This window comes from Quercus lobata, chromosome 3 (genome assembly GCF_001633185.2).
Source record: "Quercus lobata isolate SW786 chromosome 3, ValleyOak3.0 Primary Assembly, whole genome shotgun sequence".
NCBI classification, from domain to species: Eukaryota; Viridiplantae; Streptophyta; class Magnoliopsida; order Fagales; family Fagaceae; genus Quercus; species Quercus lobata.
The window spans coordinates 36,388,070-36,401,182 of NC_044906.1; the positions used below are offsets into that span (position 1 = coordinate 36,388,070).

The following is a 13,113-nucleotide window of genomic DNA, read 5'->3' on the forward strand; positions in this document are numbered from 1 at the left end:
AAGATAAGAAAAACAAGACTTTACCCTAATCTGAATTCAGGATGCGTGCGCATACTCAAGTATGTGTACGCAAATATGAAATATGCATACACATACTCACATATGCATACACAACCTTTAATACAGATTCGAAAAAACTAAATTTTTAAAGATTTAACCAAACAAATATATAACATGTGAGATCAAACAAGTGCGTTAGAAACCCTAAAAAACTAAACTAACCTAAAACAAAAACATAAAACATCAACATAAACAACAAAACATATTGATGCATGCTTTCTTTAATTGCTTGTCTTTCCTATTTTGTTTTTGTAATATGTGGTAGATTGTTGGTGTAGATGTGTGTTCCAAGCACTTTTGTTATTATTTATTTTCTATCCATTAGAAATTTATAAGTAAAATAGCCGCTAAGCAACTATGAGAAAAATTATTGTTGGGTAATAATGAATAATATAGTTATTGAGTTTTTATGAGTTATTAATAACCAATAACTATAGACCATTATTGTCATAAATATGGTATATAAAATCCATGATCACACCATTTCCTATATTCATTTTTTTACTTCTCTCTCTCTCTCTCTCTCTCTCTCTCTCTCTCTCTCTCTCTCTCTCTCTCTCTCTCTCTCTCTCTCTCTCTCTCTCTCTATATATATATATATATATATATTTGAGAAACTACTACTCTTTATTTATGAGAATGTGTGAGATGGGTACCGTAGGAACGGCGTGAGCGGCGTTGCAATGTTTGAAAGTTGAAACAAATAATTACAAAGTCAGGCGGGTCTAAATCAATCATGCAACCGTATTCATTTGAATTAAACATATACTCCCTCCGTCCCACTTTGTTTGTCCTGTTTGAAAAGTCAAACTTTTTAAGGGAACATCATTTATTGTCTTGTCTACCTTTTAAAAATGTATAAGTTTCCAAAACTACCCTTAAATAAATTTATCAAAAAATTGAATTAGTAAATTAATAGGGATATAATAGGAACATTAGTAAATTAATGAGTTTTATTTTTAGAAACAGAACAATATTTTGGAACATCCCAAAATGAAATAGAGGACAAATAAAGTGGGACGGAGGGAATAATATATATATATATTAATTAATGGGGAAAGTTGAATTGGGAAGCGGAGGTGCCACCAGAGTGGACTTCACAATTTCTTTGGTAATGAGCGGACTTCTCAGTCAACACTGGAGGGCCGGTACAACTTCTGTAAGAGCAGCCCAAGCAGGACATTTTTTAAAAAAAAATTAATTAAGTAGGGGCTGAAAATAGTCAAAAAAAGGAAAAAGGAAAATGGAATTATGAGACCAGCACAAGCAAGTTGCAATGAGTGAATGCCCAAACAACACAAACACCAGTTGGTTATCAAAAAAAAAAATGGTTATAAAAAAAAAAACACAACACCAGTTGGTAGCTTCCAACTTCCAAGGACTTGTTTGTTTGGTTGAGGAGACTCTGTATGGCCTGTTTAGATATCGCTTAGTTTGTTAAAAATTGAAAATTTATTACTAAAAATATTAGTAAAATATTTTTGAAGTTGAAAACACTATATATAACACTTTCTGATTTTTTCTGCGGGTGGCTGGTCTATGAACAGTGCGTGGGACCCGAGCTTCAAAATGCCAAACGCAGCAAAAGGCTCAATCCAAACGCACGCTAAAGGAATGGAAAAAGGAGAAAGAAAAATGGAGAAAAAGTAACTTTTTTCAGGTTATTGCATGGTTTGGAGTTATTTCTTCTAAACGAGGAAAAAACTGGGATGACATTATATTTTAATCAAACTTCCTTAATTACTATTTTGAAAAAAAATATATATATATTTATACTTTTTATGAGTCAAACTTTAAAGGTGTTTGGTATCAACTTATCTAACTTTTTACAAATTTTTTTTACTAAAAATATACGAAAGTATTTTTATATTTTGAAAAGGTAAGAAAAAATAAGGTTTTAAAAAAATGTATATAAAAGTTAAAACCTAAAAACTTGTTGAATAAACTAGAGGCAAAAATACACTTAGTATTTTATTACATATAAACTGAAAAAAAAAAAATAGGAAAAACTTTGGTTACAAATTCACTCAATATCTTTTTATTGGATTTAAATTTTAACAAATTTACCATTGGATTATATTTTCTTCTTATATTCCTAATATTTGTAAAATTTTCAAAAGAATAAAGATCAATAGATATGTGATTAATTAAATGTTTAAATTTTTCAAATTTTTGTAATCTAAAATTATGCATAAAAATTAAATTTATGGATCATATAATAAATAATATCTAATTAGCACGAAATTTAACGTGTATAAAGAACAAAAAAAACATGTAATCCACTTGTTAAATATTTTGATATAATATATATATATATATATATATATATAAATATATATATATATATATATAAAATATAATATAATATAATAGATATGCTTAAGGAACATGGACTAGGTGATGCAAACCTCAATCGACACGCTTTGAAACCCAACAAAAATATTGGAACACTTGCTCAAGAAAGCTAAAATTCAGATTTTTGATAGAAACCCTAACCCAATGTTTATAAGTGAAACGTGAACCAAAAGTATAAGTAACAACACCTTGACCCAATGATTATAATTGAATCACGAACCAAAGGTATAAAGTTTGAACGCCATAAGGAAGAATCCTTGATAAGTTCATAGTTCTTGAAGAACCAAAAGAAGAGCAAAGCCTCACCTTTTCTCTGATTTTTATTCAATAATTCCCTTCTATTACAATGAGTGCATGCTATTTATAAGACATGACTAAAAATAGAAAATCTAAAAATGTACTAAATAATAAAACCCTAAATAAAAGTTGATTTGGTCTGAAATTAGCAAATCCAAAATAGGAAAATAGCTAAAAAATGTTCTAAATAATAAAAGCCTAAAATTAGGGTAGATCTGGTCCGAAATTAGAAGCTCCGGAATAAGAAAAATAGCTATTGACTGATATGGAGTTGGAAAATTAATCAGCCATTAATCCACGCCATAAATCAAGCCCAATTAAGCCAAATCAGCCCTCAATAGCTTGAATTAAATTTATTACGCCTTCATCTTTCTTTGGGCCTAGCTTGAAATGTCCTACGTTTGAATTAGCCCAAATCTCTTGAATCAGCCCATTAAGTGCTTCTTTGATCTTCTTGGATCTTGCTTTAGTAATAGGCCCAACTAGAACATGCAATGGATCCTTGAATGCTTGTTGATTCTCATCACTAGGTATGTGTGACTCATTCATAGTTACAACTAGCTAATTAAAAATTCTCAAATGCACTAGCTAGTTATGAGAATTCTTAATTGGCCACTGTAAGGACATAGTTTGCCTCCCGATGAACTTAGGCTCAAAGAGCCCAATACAATGAATTTGCAGATAGTGGGTAGGAAATCTAGGCTTTAATGAGTCAGACAACAAGTAAAGTGGATCCAGATGACAAGAAAATGAAGATAGACTGTGTTAATCTAAAGAAAATCGTCCTCAGCACAATCCGAGTAGATTAATTCTTATATATTTCTTATCAAGTTTGATTACAAGTTTAACTCTTGATTGCTATAGTATTTCTCTCTTAATTTTCTGATCACCCCTCCAGGGAGGGTCTCTTATATTATATAACTGCCTTTAGATGATCTTGACCCTTCATTTGTTGATCGTCTATGTCATTACTTGAGTGCTTGTCCCATCGGACACCCTCTCAGACCCTCTGTAAGTTGAGCCAACCAAGGCAACACTATTCAAGGGTCTTCTCCACATAAATGCAATTAAAGAGTTAACTACAAAGCATTTAATGCGGTGGTAGCAGCTTTCTCTTAGACATTTCACAACCTCCCTCTGTCTTGTTCCTTCCTGATACTTATCATCAATAGTGGAATTGTCTAGAACGTTGCTTTCAGTGTCAGACTGCACCTTCTGACCTCGGCTTTGCTTAGCCGAGGAAGCATTCATCTTCGAACCACCTTCTTGGATGATTATGATCAAACTTCACCTCTTTACTTATCAACACGAATTCTTAGGAAGGTATTTACCCGTTCTCAGATTACTTAATGTTCTCGGATTAGGCCCCTGACCCAATATATACATAGATATGTACTCCTGAGCCTATCACCCTCACAGCCACAATTACCACGAGCAAACATGTTATGTCGATGAAATGATTTGAAACCTTATATTAAAATATTATAGTCTTTTATATTATATATATTTTTTTTCAATTTATTAATTTAAAATTTCAAAATATATAGTCATATTAATTTTTTTAGTCATTGGTCTAGTTATTGGTTTGTAGTAAACTTGTCCAAAAGTTCGAACAATTATATCATTAATATTGTAAAAAAAAAAAAAGGATCACATTTTACAATAATATACTAGTTTCAACTAAAAAAAAAAAAAAACTCACAGGAATATACATATAAACAAACACTAAAAAAATAATATTAGATTCTTAAAAATTAAATAAAAATAAAACTAAATTGTATAATATTCTTTTTTTGTTGGAAAAGGTAAAAATTGTATAATATTCTAGAAAGTCTTTTCATATCATTATGACGTGATGCTATTGTCAGTGTTTAGAAGTGAGAATAAAAGAGAAAAGTTAAAAAATGCTTTTAAAATAATGGTTAACAATCAATTTTTAAAAAGTTTTTATAAAAAAAAAAATCAAAATATTTTGATATTTTTTATAAGTGCGGTGTCAAAATTTTTCTAAAATAAATTGTTAGCCATTATCTTAAAGGCATCCGATTATATAACCCTAATTAAAAACCAATTACAAGATCAAGAGTGAGAATAATGGTGGACAAAAAATTGAAGAAGAACTAAAATGGTCATGAGATGAGAAAGAAAGTTGAGTTATTTAGTCACAAGGGGCTGGGCGGCTGTTTTGCTTGGGTTTTTACTAATTATATTTTTATTTATTTTTATAGCCTATTAGACTGGCTAAGGGTAAAAAAACAGATTTCATGGTTTAGGGCCATTTGGTAATGTTGTTCTAACAACATTATTTATATTTTTTAAAAATACATGTAAGTAAAAAAAATATATAAAAATACGTATAATATTATTTAAAAATTAAAAACATATTATTAAACTCCTATACCAAATGGCCTTAATATTTCAAACATTACGACGTGTACATGAATGTATTATAGTTTTTATTTTTTTAGTTGAGAGCTGAGAGAAATACGGAAATGTTTTATTATGAATAGGATTGGGATTGGCATCATCGTGGGCGGTATATCCTGTACCCGGCATATACGCCGAGTACAGGATATACAAAATCCATCATGGGACCCATAGCAGTTGGAATAACGCGAAAATACAAAGTATTAGTGTAGCTTATGTTGTAAGGGTGTGGACTATGCTGTAATATATTGAATATATTATTGAGCAATTTTTTTTTTTTTTTTTGGTCATGTTGTGGTTCATAATGTATATCCTGTACCCGGCATATACGCCGAGTACAGGATATACAAAATCCATCATGGGACCCATAGCAGTTGGAATAACGCGAAAATACAAAGTATTAGTGTAGCTTATGTTGTAAGGGTGTGGACTATGCTGTAATATATTGAATATATTATTGAGCAATTTTTTTTTTTTTTTTTGGTCATGTTGTGGTTCATAATGTATATATAATACTCATTCCAATTGTAAATGGAGTGCAGAGCGTCGTGTGGTGTTGTGTTCAAAACATTGTAGAAAATGGAGAATAACAAAAGGGCAGTGGAAGTAGCAGTGGTGGTTTTCTTGTTGAGGGGGAAAAAGGTCCTCCTTGGGCGCCGCCGCTCCTCTGTTGGTCACTCCACTTTTTCTCTTCCAGGCGGCCATCTTGAGTTTGGTCTCTCTCTCTCTTTTTTTTTTTTATTTATTTAATTTTTTTTGTTTGTTTGAAATTCTGTATTAAACTGTATAAATTTTCCTACTTTTTTTTTTTCAAGTAGCTGGGGGATCTTCTTCTCAAAAAAAAGGTTAACGGGATACTCTTATTTTATAATGCCCACAATGCATCTTGGAAGATTAACCTTCCTTGTCATGGAACCCATTAAACATCTCTCTCCTGCCAGGGTTCACTTGTGACTTAACCCAACTTATGATTGAATAAAGTAGTTGCATTTAAATTTTGCATATATTAAAATTTTATGACTATCATAATTTAATGATAAAGGGTATTCATGTAATGTAATGGCAAAAATTTTATAGTTCAATTATTGACTTATCAAAAAATAAGAATAATAATAATTATCATAACACCATCATAAATCATATCTATTACGAGAAATATATATATATATATATATATATCCATTGTAATAACACATTTATTACTACCATACATCCTTGTATTGATGATCACTCCACAAGTATAAGTGTTTGTGGGGTATGAGGAATAAGAATCGAGTTTCAAGTCTTCAGAAAGAAGCTTCACTCACATATAAATTTAAATTATATTATAATAGAATTTCTATGTTGTAAAAAAAATAAAAAATAAAAACCTTTGTTTTATCAGTTATTACCAACAAGTTATATGGTTGACATGTCTTGGCTTTACCCTTAAGAGATTCTTTTATGTAATAATTTAATGTGTGTGAGAAATGAAACTACACACACATGAGAGAATAGTTACATACTTGAAGAATTTTAAAAACCATTTTTCTTCAACCAAAAAAATAAAATAAAGAGAAAAAGAAGAAGATTTGGACTCCTTACTCTTGAAAATTTGAAGAATAAAAATATATATGGATGAAGATGAGGATTTTTGGACCTATGAAAAATGGGTCAAACTCACCTGACTTGCTAAAATGGTAGGTTGGGTCAAGATAGCCGATTTTTTAGGATGAATAAAATATGTCCATTTATCCTTTGAAAAAAAAAAATCTAACTTTGCTTGCAAAAGAAACAACAATTTATTTAAAAAGAAAATAGCAAGAATATTTAGTTATTCATTTATTTTATTTGTTTTCAATTTTATATTAAAATTTTTTTTGTCATCTATAATACATAAAAATTGTTAGAAAAGTATTAAATAAATTAAATCAAACAAAGTTATTTTTATAAAAAAAATTGTGTAATATATTTTTACTCTTAATTATTTTCAATGAGATATGAGATATTATTCTCCTTTCAAAAAAAATTTATATTAATTCTTTAAATTAATTGGGTTAAAAAAAGACCGTAACAACCATAATTTTGCATTTTTGGATAAAATATAAAATTTTTGCTATTATTCTATTAACTTTTTTTTTCTCATTTTATATACTACAACAAGTGCACCTAAAGTTCAAATTTGGTAATGGTATCCGGTTTTTTTTTTTTTTAATCAAATTATTAGAGTAATAAACTTTGGATTAAAAACTTAAGAATTTATGTATTATTTAAAATTTAATTTTTAGCATATTTTAATTTTTGTTGTTCACTTATTTGTATTAAAAAGAAGAAAAAATAATATGTTCAAATTTATTTATTACTTATTTTTATTGTTTATACGTGAAAGTAATTTTGGTCATACTAAGTTAATATAACGGGTGTGTTTGGATAGAATTTATTTTGCTGAAACTGAAAACTGAAAACTGAAAACACCGTAGCAAAATAATTTTTAAATGTGTGAATAGTGTTGTGGGACTCATTTTTAATGAAAAAATTGATAAAAAATGAAATTTGTGGGTCCGTAAACAGTGTATATGTGTACTATTCACTACAGAAAATCAACATTTGCGATTACTGTTCATTGAACAGTAACCGCAATAATCCAAAACGCATGAAAAAAAAAAAAAAAAAAAAAAAAAAAACGCAGCTTGGAAACGCAGACTTGGAATCCAAACACACACAACATGTTAAAGTTTAGATAAGGGTCTTATCAAAAAAAAAAAAAAAAAAAAGATAAGGGTCAAAAGTTGTACAATCCATTTTGACTAAAATTTTGGGTTAGGAACATATGTTTGACTAAAATGGATTGTACAACTTATGAAAACATATGTTTGACTAAAATGGATGGTACAACGTCATAAGTTGTACAATCCATTTTAGTCAAACATATGTTTCTAACCCAAACTTAGATCTGTTTGGTCATATCTAATTTTAAGAACCCTTTTGGGCTTAGGATATATTGTAGAGAAAAAGAGCAATTTTAAATAAAAACATAAAAAGAAAAAAGGGTTTAAATTTGCCTTTAAAAGAAAATTGTGTTATTAAAATTGGGGGAAAAATATGTGTTCATATTGCAATGGGATACTTTTATTTATTTTTATTTTTTAAAATTCATTGTTTTTAAAGAAAAGTGTGTTTTTTTCGTTGTAAATTGATTATAATAAATATAATAAATCTATTTTAAAAACATATAATATTTTGTAACGCATCAATTTGTAAAAGTTATTATACTTTTAGAAAAATTTAAAAATATTAAATAAAATATATTAACAAGTGCAAAATGCATCTGTTAATATTGAGTTTCTTTTTCTTTTTCTTTTTTATCGACTAAAGCAGCATTTGTTTATTGGCCTTTTTAATTCCATCCGTTCTTACTAAACAAGTGTAGTGTAATTGAACATCCATTACATCAATATATTCTTTATTTAATATATTTGTTTCAGGGGAAAGCTTTGAGGAATGTGCTAGCAGAGAATTAAAGGAGGAAACTGGATTGGACATCAAGCAAATGGAGCTATTAACGGTCAAAAACCATCTTTTACTTGAGGAACCAGAGCCAGCCCATTACGTCACCATCTTCATGCGTGCAGTCTTGGCAAATCCAGAGCAAGTCCCCCAAAATCTTGAGCCGCACAGGTGTGATGGGTGGGACTGGTACGGGTGGGATAACCTTCCTAAGCCGCTCTTTTGGCCATTAGAGAAAATGGTGCAAGCCGGCTTTAATCCCTTCCCAACTGCCTAGGGATATTTTTGTTGGCAATTTCGACTTTTGTGATTCAGTCTTCTCCTTGTATCTCTGACTGTTAGTGTTTATCCAAGCCAACAGTTACTCATCCAAATTAATAATAGTCTACTTAGCCCCCTCCCCAACGTTTTTGTATACTTTGCTTACTAAGGCCTTAACATGTACTTGTATTATACATAAAATAAATAAATAAATAAATAAATAAAAGCCTTGAAATGTAATATTATATTGCAAATGTAATTACCTGTATTAGAGAAGATTCTCAACCAATGATTTTTAGGTTAATTTACACTTCCTGATATATCTAATGGAGATTTCCAAAATTTGAACTATATATACATATATATATATATATATATATATATATTTGAGAGAATATTTTAGAAGAAAATATTAGTCAATTGTTGTGAAATTTTAAAATACTCATAATTACAAGAACCCTATTGAGGTATAGTTTGGCAAAGATGGGGTTGAGCCCACAAGGAGTTATATGAATTTATAAAAATTAATCAAACCTCAACTAAATAAATCCTAATATAGTTCAATAAAAATTAGTTATTTTAAAATTAATTAAAGTTTGATATTGAATTCGAGTTTGAGCTTAATATTGCTCAAGTTCGTTTTGACTAATGGACTAAGCCGAGTTGAAGCTTTTGGGTGTTAAGACAAGCTCAAACTTGAACATTATTTGCAAGATTGATTCTAGCTTGAACCTGAACATTGTTTGTAGGCTTGATTTGAGCTCGAGCCGAGTTTAAACATTTTACTTTTTTTGTCGATTTGATCTTGAACATTCACTACTCGACTATGTTTGACACATTTATAGCCCTACTCAAGGGCAGAGCCATGTACATGGGTGGGGGAGCCATGCCCCCCCCCCCCCCCCCCCCCCCCCCCCCCCCAAACGAAAAAAAATTTTGAAATTTTCCATACATACATACATACATATATATATATATATATATAATTATTTTAATGTTTTCAAAATTTAGCCTAAAAAATAAGAGTTGGCCCCTCCAAATATTTGAATTAGTTCAATGATGTTCTTTAAAATAATAATTGGTCTAATAGTTATGGAGACATAATTTTATTTTTTGCAATTTTATTTTTTATTGTAAAATGTACTTTTATATCTGTTAAATATTTGATAAAATTCAAAATCCAATATGTTTGGATCTTTTTTGAACCCATTATGTAGCGATTAACAAGTCATTGACTCATTAACATAATCTTGTCACTAAGGGTATGTTTGGTAGACTGTAATAGATACTGTAATGTAATAGTTATTCTTATGGTTTAGCTATTCAGTAGTTTGGTTATGTTTTTATTATAGGGAATAATCATTTCATTTGATTAGTTATTATTTAAAATGATAAATAACTATTCATCTCTAAAAGGGGAATCTCAAAAAAAAAAAAAAAAATCATCTCTAAAAGGGTTATATTAGCTATTCCTTAGTAGGTGTATTAATTTTTAAAATTAATATATTCCAAATAAACAAACTTCCCATATTCTCATAACAAATATGAAAATAAAAAATCATAAAAAAATAATCTCTCTTTCAAATTTGAAAAATATTATTTTTTGGGAAATATAATTATATGAGTAAGATATTTTTTAAAATATATCTTAAGTTTGATATAAAAATTTGTCATTCCATTGTCTCAAGGGTTCTATTATTGTGTTTTCACCGAATAATTGAATAGTAATAGGTATTACATTACAACATCCTGTATTCCTTGTATTACTTATTCATATTCCTATGTAATTACTGTTACAATTTACCAAATGTATTCTAAAACTACACATATTCCTATTCATATTTTCTGAAAATTTCATTAGTTCAATTGAAAGATTTTTTACTTATTTTAGTATAAAAATTGAAAAGTTTGTATTGAAAATGAATTTTTTAAGAATTTCAGTAAGAAAATTATAAAAATCAATTTTATTTAATGAAAGATCATCATCAAACATAATCTTAATTGAAAATACTAAGCTCATTTTTTTTTTTTTTGTGGTTGAGTGTGTGTATTTATATAACTTATCAAATAAAAAAGTGTGTATATATTTTTATGTGTGTGTTTGTGGGGAGGGGGAGTTGTCTTGATAAATATATTAGTGCTACAACTTGGCCCCTCCAAACATAAATTCTTGGCTCCACCCCTGGCCCTACTCTAAACCCTTAACCAACTTTGAGGGATATAAATGTTGGGTCGTGAATAATATTATCACCAATATTACCAATTCCAAATAGCAATCACACACAAAAGTACAAATATTTACGTGAAAAACCGTTTCTCCTTGAAGAGAAAAATCATGGGACAAACTTTGAATCAATTTCATTATTCTTAAATCAATTACAATATCTCTTATGTATGTCTCACGGCTAAAGGAAAATCTCCTTATTTTTGTTTACTCTCACACACACTAATTATTTATCTAGAGGGCGGCAACAGTTTACTCTCTCCTCTTTAGTTTTCTTTTCTTCTTCTTTCTCTTTTCCATATAGCTCACCTTGGCTTTCTTCTCAAACACATTATATAAGCATAAATAGATAGAGAAATAGATATACAAAATCACAACAACAAAATGCTAGGAATTTAAAGCAATAAAGTAACAAGACAACAAGCAAATAAGTGGAATTTCATATATATAGGGTCTGTTTGGATAGAACTTATTTTGCTGAAACTGAAAATTGAAAACTGAAAATACTGTAGCAAAATAATTTTTAAATGTGTAAATAATGCTGTGGGACCCATATTTAATGAAAAAATTGATAAAAAATGAAATTTGTGGGTCCGTGAACAGTGCACGAATGCACTGTTCGCGCAAAACTGGTCAAAAGTTGCTGCTACTGTTCATGTACCGTACATGAACAGTAACCGCGTTGGGGGTAAAACGCGTGCTCCCAAAAAAAAAAAAAAAAAAAAAGAAGGCAAAACGCAGCAACTAAAACGGAGCAATCAAAACGCGTATCCAAACTAACACATAATATGAATGATTTATTCATAGGAAAAAATGGAGAGGGGTGGGATGGGTGTAGTTATTAAGAAACTACCCCATCCCTACATCTTACCCATAAAGATTACAATAAAGATGAGAGGGGCTAAATTTTTGTGAAGGGTTTCCTAAAGAGAGGAGAGAGAAATTTTTTCATAATTTTCTAGGGATTTTTTTTTCTAGTATTTTTCTCCCTAATTTTTCTATTTTTTTCTCCCAATTTTACACCTTAGCTGCCTATTTCATCTTTTTGCCAGTTGTGGTTTCCTTTTTGTTTTTATAGCACCCAAGCCCCAAATAAAATAAGGATCCTAGGTTTTATACTTGTTTTTTGGTGGACTGATCTTGGTTCACCACAGTTATGTTGGGCTGATTACAAACCAAGTTGTGCACAAAGATATGGGCCTTACAACACATACACATCCATACATACAATATATATATATATATATATGTATGTATGTATGTATGTATGTATAGTAAAGAACAACAAAGGGATAGTAAAGGCAAATAAAAAACATTAGAGATCTTCAGAATGATGAATAATATTTCATTATTTCTTGTTTTTTTTAGTACATTAGGTCCTTTCTCCACTACGATATGTTACAAGGTCCAAATAAGTTCAAAAGTCACGACTTAGATAACTCTTTTAGGTTTCTACGACTTGTGAGGTTTGAATCCCTTTGAATCCAAGTGTATCCTCCAGTGTCTGTCTTAGGATCCCTCATGGAGTTTTCCCTCTTTTCTCCTCTTTTGAATTTTAAAGGATTTTTTCAAAAGATCTTTTCTCTCTTATTCACTATTGCTGAATGGTTTTTTACTGTTGACTCCCTCTCCTTGTATAGTACTCTCCTAGGGTTTTTGGTGTACCACTGTTTCCTTCCATTTGTTATTCTGGGTATCAGAACCAATGTTGTGTCAGCAACATTGGTGGTTGGTCCCCTCCTTATTTTCTCATTATTTTCCCCTTTTGAGGTTCCCCTCCCCCCCCCCCCCAAAAAGTCCCTAGCTGGTCTTCCTTTTATGGGAGGTCCTAAGGGCTGACTTTAGTTTCTCTTTTTCCAAAGCTTCTCGATGCTACTTTTCAGACCCACTTTTGGCTGCTTTTACCTTTTGTCATTTTCTCTGAATAGGCAGATTCCTTTCTTACAGGCTGAAAGATCCCTAACCCCCTTCCTTCATGGTCCATCTCTCTATGTTCCCCAAGG

The 13,113-nt window shown here is 29.9% G+C and overlaps 1 protein-coding gene across 1 annotated transcript; it reads left to right on the top strand.

Annotated features, from left to right (window-relative positions):
- The first annotated feature begins 5,652 nt into the window (after positions 1-5,652).
- Positions 5,653-9,058, top strand: LOC115982445 (geranyl diphosphate phosphohydrolase-like). Its single transcript, XM_031105050.1, has 2 exons — positions 5,653-5,854; positions 8,604-9,058. The coding sequence occupies exons 1-2, from the start codon at positions 5,719-5,721 to the stop codon at positions 8,900-8,902; spliced, it is 435 nt and encodes a 144-aa protein (XP_030960910.1). The 5' UTR covers positions 5,653-5,718; the 3' UTR covers positions 8,903-9,058.
- Positions 9,059-13,113: the final 4,055 nt, after the last annotated feature.

Bases quoted from the DNA above. Each gene is read 5' to 3' on its own strand.
- LOC115982445 (XM_031105050.1), top strand. From the start codon at position 5,719: ATGGAGAATAACAAAAGGGCAGTGGAAGTAGCAGTGGTGGTTTTCTTG. The intron at 5,855-8,603 runs GTCTCTCTCTCT...TATTTGTTTCAG, and splicing joins AGGCGGCCATCTTGAGTTTG to GGGAAAGCTTTGAGGAATGT.